Genomic DNA, 14,405 nt, shown 5'->3' on the forward strand with positions numbered 1-14,405 from the left:
AACAAGCCAGGCAAGATTTTGCATAGGAGTCTTTGCATGACTCTTCCCTTGCCCTGAGCGCTCTTTGCTTTCCTCAAGATTCATTTTATTCCATCTCTGTTTAAATGACATCATTTGCGGGGCCTTCTCTGGCTACTCCTAAAATAGCATCCCAGCTCCTCACTCTGATTTTCTTCATAGCAGGCATCGTTCGTTTGTTTCTCCGCCCGTCTAGATTGACAGCTCCACGAGCCCACAGACCTGGCTTTGCCCTCTCATCGCATTCCGTACCAACACCTTGTCTAGTAGGTGCTCATTTCACTTCTCCAACGAAGGGATCATACACTGAGAGGGGAGGCCCAGGTCCCTGCTTGGAACACTGGACAGGCAAATTCATTTCTTCCTGCCTCAGTCTCACCATTTGTAAAGGAAGTGGTTGGTTATGCCTACCCTTTCCCTCTCCCCAGGCATAGGCTCAAATCAAAAGCGAAGGATGTGAACACGCTTGCAAAGCAGAGCAGTAAGTCAATAGCGAGCGCTAATATGTCGTGCTTTCGGGTGCCCTTTTTCCGCACAGACAACCCGCCCCCCGCCCCATTTTCTAGCTCCCCCGCCCGGGTGACCCACAACCCCAGCTGCGGGCGGCCGCCGCCCCCGTCCCGCCCCGCGAGCCCGCGTCTGGGCACGCCCGCCCGCTCCTGGCTGGCGCCCGCCCGCCTCCACCAACAACAGCAGTAGCGGCGGCGGCAGCAGCAGCAGCACCCTCAAACAGCAACAGCAGGAGCAGCACCCTCCGCAGCGCCAGCACCCTCAGCAGCAGCAGAAGCAGCAGCAGCAGCAAGAGGAAGGGGAGGCGCCGAGGGAGGGGTCCTCGGCCGCCGCGGGAGGCCGCATCGCCGTCCCGTCACGGCGTCGGCGCGGCCGGGGCCAAACCCGGAAGTGGCCGAGCCCGCGCGCCCGCCCGTCCCGCCGCCGCCGCCGCCACCGCCCCGCACTCCGGAGAGCGCGGGAGCCGCGCAGGCAGACGGAGCGCGCCCGGCCGAGCGGGCCATGGCCGCGGGGGCCGCCGCCGCAGGTGGTGGCGCGCGGTGAGGCGAGCGCGGCGCCCCCTCCGGGGCGGATGGAACGCGGCTCGGCGGGCGGGCAGTGCCGGCGTCCGCGGCTGGAATGGTGCTGGCGGCGGCGGTCGGTGCCTGCGTTCTGAAGCCCGAGAGGAGCCACAATGGAGACGCCGCCGCTGCCTCCCGCGTGAGTGAGCGGGCGGGCAGGCGGGCGGGCGGGCTGTGCGGCTGCGGATAAGCGCGCCGCTGCGGCGCGTGTCGCCGGCCACGGGCGCTGCTCGGGCACGGCCGCCCGGTGCCCGCCGGCGGAAGACGCCCGGAGCCGCCGGGGAGCGGACGCTGGGGGCGGCGGGAGGTGGGAGCTGCGGGGCGTGACGAGGTGCGGTTCCCGCAGTCCTGAGGCGGACGCGGGCGGAAACTCAGCCTGGCCAGGCAGTGACTTAGAACCCTGGATAGTATCTAGGGAAGGGGCTTCCCCATCCCAGGCGAATAGAAGATTCCGGCTGGGCTGGGCTTGGGGACTCTGCCCGTCCTGTGTGCGCCTCCCTGGAACGCTTGGGCTGCTGGTGCCTAGCTTGCCAACCCCTTTCTAAGGGATGGAGATATGCTGCACGGGAGTCCGTTGAAAAAAGGGAACTGGAAAGTACCAGACACCGGCGTCTAAATGAATTGACCTTAGATTGCTTGCTTCTTCGAATTTCTAGCAAAATTAATATCTGAAGAGCTTTTACATCACTCTAAGTGAGCCACGGCTGTTCAGGGCATGTGACCTCTTTTACCTGGCACTGCAGAAAATTGTATCCAGAAACCAGAGCATCTTCTGTTTCCTTGGTACCCTAGGCAAATTAGTAGTGTAGCTACCTGCCAGGCACAGGTGTCTTCTTCCTTGGTACCCAAATACATTCAAGATACCTGCAGCGAAACTACTTTCCAGAAATAATAACAGTTGAACAATTACGTGGAAGATACTGAAGAATTGCATTATTCAGTACAGTATATATTTTTTGAAAGTATTTGGTAAAAGTGGACTATAAATCCCGAGGAGTTTTGAAAATTTCCATTTTGATTTGCCTTCCTTAGTTTAACCTTTATCAGGGAACAAGAGCCCCTTGAATCTGACTTTTCAAACCTCAAGCAAACCTCATTCTGAGATCAGTGTACCTTTTCACGAGAGCTTATTCATGGAGCCTTATCGTTTTTCACTTAGATTTGCCCAGCTTCACTCCATGGCAGTTGTACAGCACCAGCCTCTTGTGGTTATTTGGCAGAATTCCAGCCAAAATATGGGTATTTGGCCTGGACTGAATAATTTTTTGATGTCCAGCCCTTTTAAGGAGAGCTGGAACTATAAGATCCTGGAACTGTAATTTCTAAAAGTGCCTTACAGAATTTTTAGCTTGAGTGGAACAGGTCATGGGGATCTAAGGAGTAGATGATAAAACTGATGAATTGACCCTTCCTGGCCAGTAGAAGCAAGGGCTCAGTGGCTTCGTGATCACTTAGCTTTGAGGGCTTTGTGATCGGGTCATGTTCTTTAGCAGGTTTGGGAAGGCTCCTAAACCCTAGGAAACATGATGGTGGATTGTTAGCATCAGCAGCATGAATATAGCACCAGCACATGGGTTCTGTCCAGGCTTAGAGACAATTAAGGCAGGAAATGGTTCTTGTATGTAGATAGCACATAGTATATGGAATATATCATGTAGGCATGTTATCTATACTAAGCCTGTTCCCTTTATATCAGTTTCCTGCAGTCCCCTTTTACTTTTGGAGCAGAGGAAACTACAGGAAAGAACAAGGGGCTCTTAGAATGCAGGTGGAAAAAGGGTGTGGACAAAAAGCAGCCTCTGGAGGGAGGGACTAGAGATGTAGAAAATGATTTAAATAGAAATAATTGAAAATGAAATGGACGTGTGCATGGAAATAGTGATAAACTGAATCTAGGACAGATCAATTAATCATAATTTTGGTATCCAGCACAATTCTCTGGTATTGAGACTCCATCAATAATGCTGGAACAATGACAGGCTGAGATGTAATGGAAAACAAGGAATGTCAGCAGGGATGAAAGATTTGTTAAAACTTCTTTTAATGAGGGGTGGCTAAAGTTGGTGAGACTTCTTGATTGTTGATATTCATTTAATACTAAATACAAATGGGGTTTATTTTCATTTGGCCCATCTAAAATTAACCCTCATTCCAGAATTTGTTAGAATCAGAAATAGGTTCCCTTCCTGCCCCTTGGCCTATTTGCCTTCACTCCCATTAGCTTACTTTTTCCTTCCACACTAAATCATAGGTGCTGTATTTGAGGATTGTAGACAGTGTCTTTGGGAAGGAGCTTTATTGGGCCTCACTGGGCTTGAGTTGGGTAGATGGAGGCAGTCAAAGTTATTGGGAGGGCTCAGCTTCTTGTAAGGTTAGATTTTTAACCTGAGCTTTAAGGCAAGGAAAGATGTTTGATGTGGACTTAAAATGCCTTGGGTGATGTGGTTGGAAGCAGGAGCTCAGATCCTCTTTGGGTGAGTGTCTGTTTATTAACTCATTAATTCTGTGAATATTTGAATGCCTGTCTCTGCCTGCCACTGTGGAGGAGCTTATGCTCGTCCTTCTCTTGTGACAGCCAGTTTTACACTGTTTTCAGATCCCACCTTGCTGCCCTTCAGCCTGTTAGCACATTGTCTTGGAGGGGTAGGATGACTGCCCAGGTTCTCTAGTTCCTTTGGGATGGGATGGGCTCGTTGAAATTAGGTTTTGATCTCTTCTACTCTTTCCACTCTTTCACTCTTTGCCTCCAAGTTCTCCTCATCCTTTTTGATTCTCATATTGTCACTGGGCTTCATATCTCTCTGCCTGTTGTTTTTTGGATCTTATATGTGACGTTTAGATTCTCTTGCATTTAGGAGTCTGGGTGATATTAAGATGATGGGACATTTGCCTCTGATTGAATCTGAAGGTGTGTAACTAAAAATTAGATGTAGGTTAGTATAGGAATTTTGGGTGGTAAACTGAGACGTGCAGCCCTGACCTCAGGAATGTTTTGCATATTCTAGCTTTTATAGTTATTTTTGTAAAAGATTTTCATAATTATGAAATTGAGGGAAGGCTGAGGTATAGGGTGGCATGCATCCCTTTGACCACCTCTCACTGAACGTTGTTTTGGTCCTTGTTTTCTTAATGGCTCTGCTTTTACATGTTGGCTTTCTCTTTACAAGCCTTACATGTTTGCTTTTCCTTCACAGAGCTCAGCAAACATGTCTCACATACAACCATATCTTGGATCAGCGATTCCACATCACTGGAGACTCTTGGCATCAGAGTTGTTCAAGCGTAGGCAGACAGACATCTTCTTGACCGTGTTCATAGGGATTTAGGCAGCAGAAGATTGGTTGAATCAGAGCAGAGGTTTTCAGAATTTTGGATTTCACTGACCTTTAAAGTTAAAAAAATAAATAAATAAACTGAGGTCCATCACAGAACTGCTAACTTATTTTTTTGCTTAGTAGAAAAAAAATTGATGAAATAATAATTATCAGCTATCACCATTTTTTTTTTTGTAAAAGGAAGGGCAGTGTAGTGTCCCTTTCCAAATACAAAGAAGGACGTAATCTCAGACTTAAAAGGATAGTCTTTAAATTGAATTAATTTAGTTTTATGAAAACTTACTATATTTTCCTTATTTTGTCACGGATCAATAAAAAGTTTACTGGAGCCCAGCTTTTGTGATCTACCGGACCAGATGACGTTTAATGTTCTTTCTAATTTTAAGATTGAGTTACTGTGAATTTGGAACCTTGACGCAGGTTACCCCAGTATTCATTGGTTTGTCTTACAGCACATTGGAATGTATTCTTGGTTTTGTTTAAGTAGGCATGAATGTAAATTGGGCATCTGTCAGATGATAGGTGAATCTCCTCAGTGACAGACAAAGATGTTTAAAATATGTAGGAGTAATAATGGCTGACAAGGTAATGTTGAAAGAAGACATGGATCACTGTGTGTTGAAAGAAGTGTTATGCAAGGAAAATTCTGAGGTGTATTTGGGAACTTGAGAAGTGGATTCTGGAAATAGGTAACATTGATGCAGTAGTCTTAAATTTTTCTGATGCTGGGAAATCACTCCTCCCTCTCCCACTAAATAGCCCCAAACCTCTTGTTTCTATAATACACACAGTAGGCATTCAATAAATATCAGTAAGCCTGCTTTCTTGAAGGTGACTGTAAATTTACTCATCTGTGGCTGTAATGGAACTGCACTAGAAGTGTTTATGAAAACAGTTGAACTTCTTCCTTAAGACCAGGGAGAAGGTTCTTTTCAGGTGATACAGAGAATGAAAATTGCTTTTCAGATGCTCTTCTATAGAATTCTTCCAAATTCTAAATATTATTTACTGTTTATAATAAGGGAGATAAGGTTTTTCATTCATATTTATTGGGTGCTTACTATGACCAGACTTTGGGAATATCTCAGAAAACAAAGTCTTTTTCATTGTCGTTGAAACTGATAGCAAACAAATATTTAATACAATTCCCGTAGTGCTAGGGTCAGTATACTTTGTGTGTTATGTGCTTTACTGTTTTACATTTCAGACGGCTGGCATTTGCTGAAGTATTTTTTTGACCAGTTCTTTTCACTGATCCTGCCTTGAAAATAAGCCCTTGCTTTCTATGACACTGCTTTTTCTTGGTTCCCTCCCGTAGGTTTTAGGTTGCTAAATGTGATTTACTTTATTACTTTATCTCATTTAATCTTGTGAACATGAGATTATGTTGGTGTAGGTTCTTATCTTTTTTCAGACGATAAATTCCTTTTCGAAGGTTATCAAGTAGGAGGAGAAGTTGGGACTCTCTCACTGATCACTGTTTTCTGTCTTAGATGGCTTTTCTTCTGTTACGGTTCATTGGCAGTGGCTGCTCCTCACAGATGCAGGTTTTGGCCAGTTCTTTTTAATAACTATTGATCACTAAGTTGTGGCTCCATCTGTGTCTTAAGCCTAGGCTCTAGATCTGTGCCTCAGTCTTGAATTTTCAACTTCTTATAGAACTTCTCTGCTCTTAGCTTACACATCAGATTCAACATGTCTAAAACTGAGTTTGTAACCTTTGTTCTCAAACTGATTTCCCTTTATAACATCTGCACATAATCAATGGAATGATCATCCTTTTGGTCCCAGATACCCAAAGCCTTGGCATGGTCTTTGATTTCGCTCTCTCTGTCTCTCATCATCCTCCACAGTTATCAACTTCTGGAAACTGTATACTCATGGTTTCAAGTGTCCATTCTGACTCTTTCTATCCTGAACAGATTTCATCCCTTGATACCTGCATTTTTCTTTTACCTTTTCTCCTGTTGAACTCTATGTGTTGTTTCCTCACCTTTCAATCCACTTACCATTTTGACCCCAACATCTTAGAGTCACATCAAGTGACTTACCAAACCAGTTATCTCAACCAGATAGATGGTCAGAGTCCTCGATCATTTTGTCCTAATCTTACAGTATGTTCAAAAGTATTATGTGCTTTGACCTCCTAGAGTAAACTCTGCCTTATCATGAGTGAGGAATCCCCAGCCTTTTCCCAGCCTGTCCCCAGTTAAAACAACTTGGAATTCTTCCAAAGCCCACTTGGAACCCTCTCTTCCTTCACAAAGTCTTCCCTATTTACTCTAATTCATGCCAGCTGCTCTTTGCATTCCTCTAGTGTTGGTAGCCCATTATTTTGCACCTGTGTGCTGACTTGTGCCATTCCCTGGTGGTTTCAGATGTGCCTCCCCAGTTAGATGGTAACTGGAGAAGTTTCTTGCGTTCAGCCTCCTTCATCTCCCCCATTCTGCTTATGTTAGGGTATGCAGTCAGCATCTAGGCAGTGCTTATCTACTTGATTTATTAACATTGGTGGTTGCGTGGAGTATTGCTAATAATTTTTAATTGAATGTCACAATTAAAAAGGAGGAAGGCCAGTCAAATCCATAAAAATATATCTCTATATTCAGTTCAGCTCCTAACCTCAACATTTTTCTTCTTAACTCTGTGTTTACATTCATACAGTATTTAATGCTTGTACAGCTCCCTGAGGCAAGTAGGTGAGGTGTTATTATCTTTGACTTTCCTATTACATTTCGTATTAGACATATTTGTGGAATAACAGCACCTTATTTTGTAAGTAAACAGTCTAAAGGCCAGAGAGGCCAAGTGACTACAGCCAAGGTCACTTGGTTAGTATTTGGCATCGTCAGGAATACCATTCAGGTCTTCCAGCTGATTCTGGTCCTCTTCTAGTGTGTTTTCATCCGAGTGTTAGAAAATGTAGCCTGGTCAACTGAATTGTGAAATCAAATTGCTGCCCTCTCTTACTAGCCAAGTGCTGGTAATACTAGGGAAAGTGGCAAAAGAAAGGCCAGAAAAAAGAGTTGATAAAAGACACGGAAGTGTTTGAAATGGATCACCAACCTCTTTCTCCCTATTTTAGCACATCACAAATATCCCACTCTGACAGCGCTTTGTTAACTGTTTGTTTATAACAAATTCTTTAAAATAAGATTGATCTTGCATAAGACATGCTTTTTACCCTGGTCCCTTTCCTGGTAATAGTCACTGCCAGGGACAAAAAGTGCCTGATTGTGCTCTGTTTGTCGTGTAGGTGGGAGGGAAAGAGGGAGAGCAAGCTGAGTTGAACTGAAGCAGAGCTTTTTACAGCTCTATTGTTCTACTATCAGAGAGCAATTATATTCCAACTTTCATCAACCTCTCCACTTCAGACATCCCAACCACGTCCTCCTGCCAGTGCTTCAACGCACACTTAACATAAAGCCACACGACTAAATCCCAGGGGGAGAGTAGTGGGTCCAGGGTGTGTGTGAGATCTCCCTCTGTCCTCCAGTAGGTTCAGTGCTCTCCCTTAATTGCTAATCCATTTTAGGAAAATTGGGCATTTCCAGCTTTTCCAGCTCAGAGAAATCTGAAACATAACTTTTGGCAATATATGTGCTATACTGATGTATTCAGTGGCATTACCTTTTATTCTGTCACCATGAAAAGTTATTACAATATTATTGACTATATTTCCTATGCTGTACTTTTCATCCTTGTGCCTTATTTTATAACTGGAAGTTGGTACCTCTTAATCCCCTTCACCTGTTTCTCTCACTCCCCAAACCTTCTCCTCGCTAGCAACCACCAGATTGTACTCTCTATATTTATGAGTCTTTTTCTCTTTTTTTGTTTGTTTGTTTGTTTGTTTAGATTGCACATATAAGTGAAATCATGTGGCGTTTGTCTTTGTCTGACTTTTTTCAATTAGCACAATACCCTTTAGGTTCATCCATGTCATCACAAATGGCAAGATTTCAGTGGCATCATTATGATGTCTTGTAAGGTGTTCTGTGACTGGAGAGCAGGGATTTTGTTTTGTCTCACAAGATGCTTTATATTCAGTTCTATAGGTCTTCATACTGAAGGTACAATCCAAATTCTTACATGTAAATAGATATAGACACTAACTTTTTTAAAGCTACATTTATTTGGTAATAGGACCAAATAAATGTCTGTAGATGATAGTTAGTCTGCTGGCTCTATACCTAATGCAAGTTTGAATTCCAAACAATTGAAGAGAATCTGCAGAGCATGTCTCTTTGTCTTTAGCTAATTGCAAAAACTGAAGCCACAACTCTTCCACAAACCAAATCCTGTTTCCAGTGGAGAAAGCCCTCTATTTTTACAACCTCTAAATACTACGGTGGTTATTTGGGTGAGATGAAGGATGTGAGACTATTTTGTTGGGAAACTGTAGAGTGACATAACATACTAGTTAAAATATCGGCCTTCTGATATCTTGGACTTGCAAACTGGAGCGTTGTTAGTATAATCAGCTTCTGAGTGGAAGTTTAGTTAGGGAAGACAGCACAGAAAATAGAAGAGATACTATAAAGTAATGGAGAAACTTCAGAGCCGTAGAGCATGGATGGTGACTGAAAACAACAGCTGCTGATGTGAACTTGGCAGAAGTTTGTGAGTAATGGTGGGTGACTCATTGTGAGCAAGGGAGTCTTACAGCCTTTGAGGTGAACAGGCAGAGGGGAGAGCAGAGATGGTGGCCACCCAGGGGCTAAGTATTTGTGTCCTGCATGTGAAAATGTCTGGTCCCCTGTTAAATTTTGCAGCTGCATCATTCACATGAGTTACAGCATTGTTTCTACCAGAAAACCCTAAAAACATGAACAACTCATATGTTCTAAAGTGTTTGTTCTCAATCTGAGATGATTGTCCCGGGGTGGGAGGGAAGTGGGTGGTGGGACATATTACATCACTTTTTTTGTTTTGTTTTGAAATTATACATAGCTGCCTTTCACCCCTGCTTCTGGAGATGCTGTCATTCAGATATACCTAGTCCTATAAAAAGGGCTTGCCCAAATCTTCATGGGAAAAGGGATGGTTGAGTGCAGTTTGAAAAATTGTTTGGCTCATTGATTTTTAAAAATCAATAATTAAAAAATTTTTTTAAAATTTATTTTTGAGAGAGAAAGTAAGAGAGAGCGCACACACGCAGGGAAGGGGCAGAGAGAGAGGGACACACAGAATCTGAAGCAGGCTCCAGGCTCTGAGCTGTTAGTACAGAGCCTGACACGGGGCTCAAACTCACAAACCATGAGATCATGACCTGAGCCCAAGTTGGATGCTTAACCAACTGAGCCACCCAGGCGCTCCTAAAATTTTTTCTGAAGTTTATTTATTTTGAGAGAGAGAGAGAGCATGAGTGAGGAAGGGGCAGAGACAATGGGAGAGAGAGAATCCCCAAGCTGACAGCACTGAGCTCAACATGGGGCCCCATCTCACAAACCATGAGATCATGACCTGAGCCAAAATCAGGAGTTGGACACTTAACCGACTGAGCCACTCAGGTACTCCTTGCTTCTCATCCTTCTGACCCCTGCCATTAGGAATCACTCTGCCAGAACAAGTAATGTATATCTAAAGAAACTATGCCTCATTTCTAAGATGGCCACAGAATTCTTGCAGTAGGTTTAAACCTTTGCTTATGGATATTGACTCTTTGAGGGAGACAGCCCTGTGAGAGACTTTATTTTCTTCTTCTCTGAGAGTTCATTTCTGTCACTAGCGTGTTTTGGGGCAGAGTTAGAGTTACCTAGTTACCTGGTCTGAGAAGCCAACCTTACCCACAGCTGGAAATTTACACAAGAGTCAGTCATTGAAGGAAGACTCAAAGATTCTTATAAAACATAGCTGTGTATCGGGATCCAGACCCTTGGAAACCTCAACTATGTTGAGTATGTTTTGATAGCAGTAAGCTATTGGAAAGTTTTAAGACTGGTTGCGAGTTAGACTTGGGGAAAGACTTAAAATGAAAGAACTTTGAAAAAGTATCTCTTCTAGATAATTAAAAGAAGACAGTTTTCAGAATGAGGAGCTTCTCTGGAAAAGGCTACCTCCCTGCTTCAGAAGGGAAGCAGGGAGAAGGTTTAACTGCACTTACTGGTATACCTGAAAGGGTAAACCTTCACCTCCCACTTAGCTGGTTCCTAGTGTATGTTCATTTTCCACATCTGTAGTTTTAGGCATGATGTATCATTTTGTTACTCAGTTCTGCTTCTGAGTGAGAGACTATCTAACACAAAACCATATAGGAAATGGAAAATTATGGAAAGGACTTTAGTGTTGAAAATGTAGCCCTGTGCAGCAGGGTGCTGTATTTGTAAGTAGCTCTCAGTACAGAGAACACTTAAAAAAAAAAGTCAGTGTTATTTCTTATTCCTTTAAGCCTTTGAATAAAGTCTTTTCTTTGTAGAGTTTATGGAGTACATCAGAAAAAGCAGGAGCTGAACATAGCTTTAAGAATGCACCTATATAGATATTGATTGCTATATGGTAGTTTTAAAAGAAATTTTTTTTAATGTTTATTTTTGAGAGAGACAGAGTGTGAGCGGGGGAGGGGCAGAGAGAGAGAGTAAGACACAGAATCCGAAGCAGGCTCTGAGCAGGGGCTTGAACCCATGAACTGCAAGATCATGACCTGAGCCAAAGTCAGAGGCTCAACCAACTGAGCCACCCAGGCGCCCCATGTATGGTAGCTGTCTTAAAGTTAATTCTCTAATGCAGGCAGTTTTAATTCATAATTTCTTAAGCAAATATAAATACTCTTGGCTCTTAAATAATGGTATTCTTTCTAGGACTGAGTTGCTTTCACTTCCATTCTGAGCATTGAAAAGCCCTTCTGTGATAGTTTTGTCAGTCCTCAATATTATATTTCCCTTTTGTTATAAACTCTTAAGTTATTAAACTAGAAGCTAATGTAAAACTTCTTAAGTTGCTATACATGCGGACGTTCAGTGTTATGTGGTCAGAAAGTTTGCATAGGTTGAATATATCTATATAATTTCCCTTTCCTCCTGCTGTTTTCTTTATGAAAGGGTGGTGGGGAATAGCATGAGAATATGTCTTAAACTATAAAATGTTTCCCAGTCCCCTCCACCAGATCTGAATGTTCTTTCATCTTTGTCTCCTAGACTTACTAGCTCTTTTTCTCAGGCCAAGCGTAACCCATCCCTCTACACACACACACACACACACACACACACACACGAGGATGTACTGTCCTATTCTCCCATTCCAGCTGTGGGCTCACCTCCAGGAGGCAGGGTCTTGTACTCATTTGCTTGTAAGGCCCCCCTTTAAAAACTCTCAAGTGATAGGGACACATGACTTATCTCCACTTCTGGTATGCAAACCCTTGAAGAATCAGATGCCTCAATTAGTGTTGAATGGAGGACTGAGCAAAGATAGCATCTGTGGTTAATGGTAGAGGTTACATTAATGTTTGAGTGCTTGAGTTCCATTGCTTCGTGTACCTTCTATGTGTACGTTTCTACCCAGCTAAAGTTTCTTCTCCAACTCTAGACTCTAATATGCCAATTTTACATCTTCATTTGGATGTCTGATATCTTAAAACCAACATGTGTGAAGGCTAAGCTCTTGATCTTCCTACCCCCAAACTGGTTCCACCTGCAGCCTTCCCCATCTCAATGGAAACTCAGTCCTTCCAGTTGCTCAAACCAAAAAATTGGGAGTCATCCTGATTTTCTTTGATGCACCACGTGCATTTCGTCAACAAATCTCGTTGGCACTACCTTTAAAATATAACCAGAACCCAGCGACTTCTCATCACTGCTCCTACCTCCACTGCTACTACTGTGCTCTGAGCCTCTGGCATCTCCTACTGAATCACTCTTCTAAATAGTTTACACTCTTTTATCTTTGCCCACATTGACTATTCTCACCCAGCAGCCAAAGTGATCCTATTGAAAACGTAACTTGGATGGTGTCATTCTTCTGTGATGCCTCCCTATTCACTCAGGGTAAAAGCCAAAGTCCTTACAGTGTCCCACAGGTCCTACATGATCTGCACTCCCCTCTGCCCCCATAGCCCCAGCCCTGGCCTCACCATTCCTGGAACACACCAGGCACATGTAGGCCTTGGCTCTAGCTCTTCATTCCTTCTGGACCTTCTCTCACCTCCTAGTCTTGGTTCAGATCTCACTTCTCAGTTGGGCTATTGATGACCTGATGGCCCTGTTGACTAGTGCAAGTTGTATCACTCCGTCCTCTCGATTCTTTTTACCCTGCCTTTGTTCTTATATCCGTAGCTCTTATTTTATGATGTGCTGCCTGTTTTACTGATTTGTTCTGCGTATTGTCTCCTCCCCATCGCCCCTGCTAGACTCCAGGCTCTGTGAGGGTAGGAGTCTTTTTTTTTGTTCACTGTTCACCTGTATTCCAAGTGCCTAGAATGGTGCTTGGTACATAGTTGGGACTCAAAAAATGTTTGCTGAGTGAATTCGTAAGAGGTAATACTTTAAAAATAAGTGATCCTTTCAGAATGGGTCAGGAAAGAAAGAGGTACGAAGAGAAATATGGCAATAAATAATGATGTTTGCCTGTTGTCCTTTGTGTGATATATATGCAAGTATGACTTCTTTAGGCTTAATTTGGTATCCTGATTTTTTTCTTTAATAGCTTTATTGAGGTATAATTTACATGCCATAAAATTCACCTATTACAGTTGTACAATTCAGTGATTTTTTAGTACATTTCTAGAGTTGCGCAACTGTCTTCTCAGAAAGTTCCCTTGTGTCCATTAGTAGTTAATCCCCACTCCCTGCCATGGTACCCTGATTTTATTTGTTAATTTTTTTGCTCCCAAGTCTCAAAAGAGTAGTTTATACAGCAATACTAATACAGCCTGTGCTCTTAAAAATTATGTTTAAATATGAAGTTAAATATCATTGCTTAATGTAGGAAATGGTATTGAACATTAGTGAAAAGAATGGGCTCAAAGAGTCAGACTGACTTTGCTCTTACCCAGCTCTACTATTTAGTTACCTAAATTGTTTTTTGCCTTCGTCTTTTCATCTGTTAAATGGGGATGGTAATAGTAATGAGCTCACAGAGTTGTTGTGAAGATTAAGCAAATAATACAAGTAAACAACTTAGCACAGTGGCTGCTGAATAGTAAATACTCAATAAACTTTAACTAACAGGATTAATCTCTTGTTACAAGAGTAGGTCTGAAATATATGGGGTAAATAAATAGCCTGGCAGGTAGAGAGCAAAATTCAAATCAGAGTCTAAGTTTTTGAAGTTTGTGTAAAATATGGTCCTGTTCCTGTCTTGGTTTGTAAATAATGTATGACTACAGCAGATTGTTAAAAGCATGTTAATTTCCAACAGAGATCATTTCTCAGCATTTTTATTTCAAAGTATCTGCTGAACCACTTTTACTGAATTTTCTGTGCTCCTTTTTGATAGAGCTTTGACACCGTGGAGGTGATTACCCACTTTTTTGTTGAAATCGTAGTGACCATCAGAAAGTGCTCTGAATTGTGTCTTGATCTTACATTGGGATATACTGCAAGACTTCTTCTAAATGAATTTGAGAGATTTGTTGTATCTCTTATAGCCTAACAAGCCAGAACTAAATTATTTTTAATAAGATCTTTTCTGTTTTTTTTCTTTTATGTACAGATGCACAAAGCAGGGTCATCAGAAGCCTCTCGATTCAAAAGATGATAATACTGAAAAACACTGCCCAGTGACAGTGAATCCTTGGCATATGAAGAAAGCTTTCAAAGTCATGAATGAATTAAGAAGGTATTATTACATTAATATTCATGTAACATGGGTCTCTTCTCTTTATTTTGTAGTTGTTTCTAGTGAATATGCTCTTCATGCCTCATTGGTTCTTTATTTGATATAGACAACATTAAAAGCTGTTTCTACGGGTTTTTTTTTTTTTTGTTTTGTTTTGTTTTTTTAATCAGAAGCATGAATAGTATAAGGCTGGTCTCCGATATGT

General features: G+C 42.6%; 1 protein-coding gene across 3 annotated transcripts in view; it reads left to right on the forward strand.

Moving 5' to 3' along the window:
* The first annotated feature begins 1,115 nt into the window (after positions 1 to 1,115).
* The window catches only part of KLHL2 (kelch like family member 2), a 116,282-nt gene continuing 102,992 nt past the window's right edge, over positions 1,116 to 14,405 (forward strand). For all 3 annotated transcript variants that reach the window (XM_049631287.1, XM_049631289.1, XM_049631288.1), the window contains exons 1-2: positions 1,116 to 1,227; positions 14,075 to 14,200. In XM_049631287.1, coding sequence (XP_049487244.1) covers positions 1,202 to 1,227; positions 14,075 to 14,200 — 152 coding nt within the window. In that variant the 5' untranslated portion in view covers positions 1,116 to 1,201. The remainder of the gene's footprint in view (positions 1,228 to 14,074; positions 14,201 to 14,405) is intronic.

Source organism: Panthera uncia, chromosome B1 (assembly GCF_023721935.1).
Source record: "Panthera uncia isolate 11264 chromosome B1, Puncia_PCG_1.0, whole genome shotgun sequence".
Taxonomy (NCBI): Eukaryota; Metazoa; Chordata; class Mammalia; order Carnivora; family Felidae; genus Panthera; species Panthera uncia.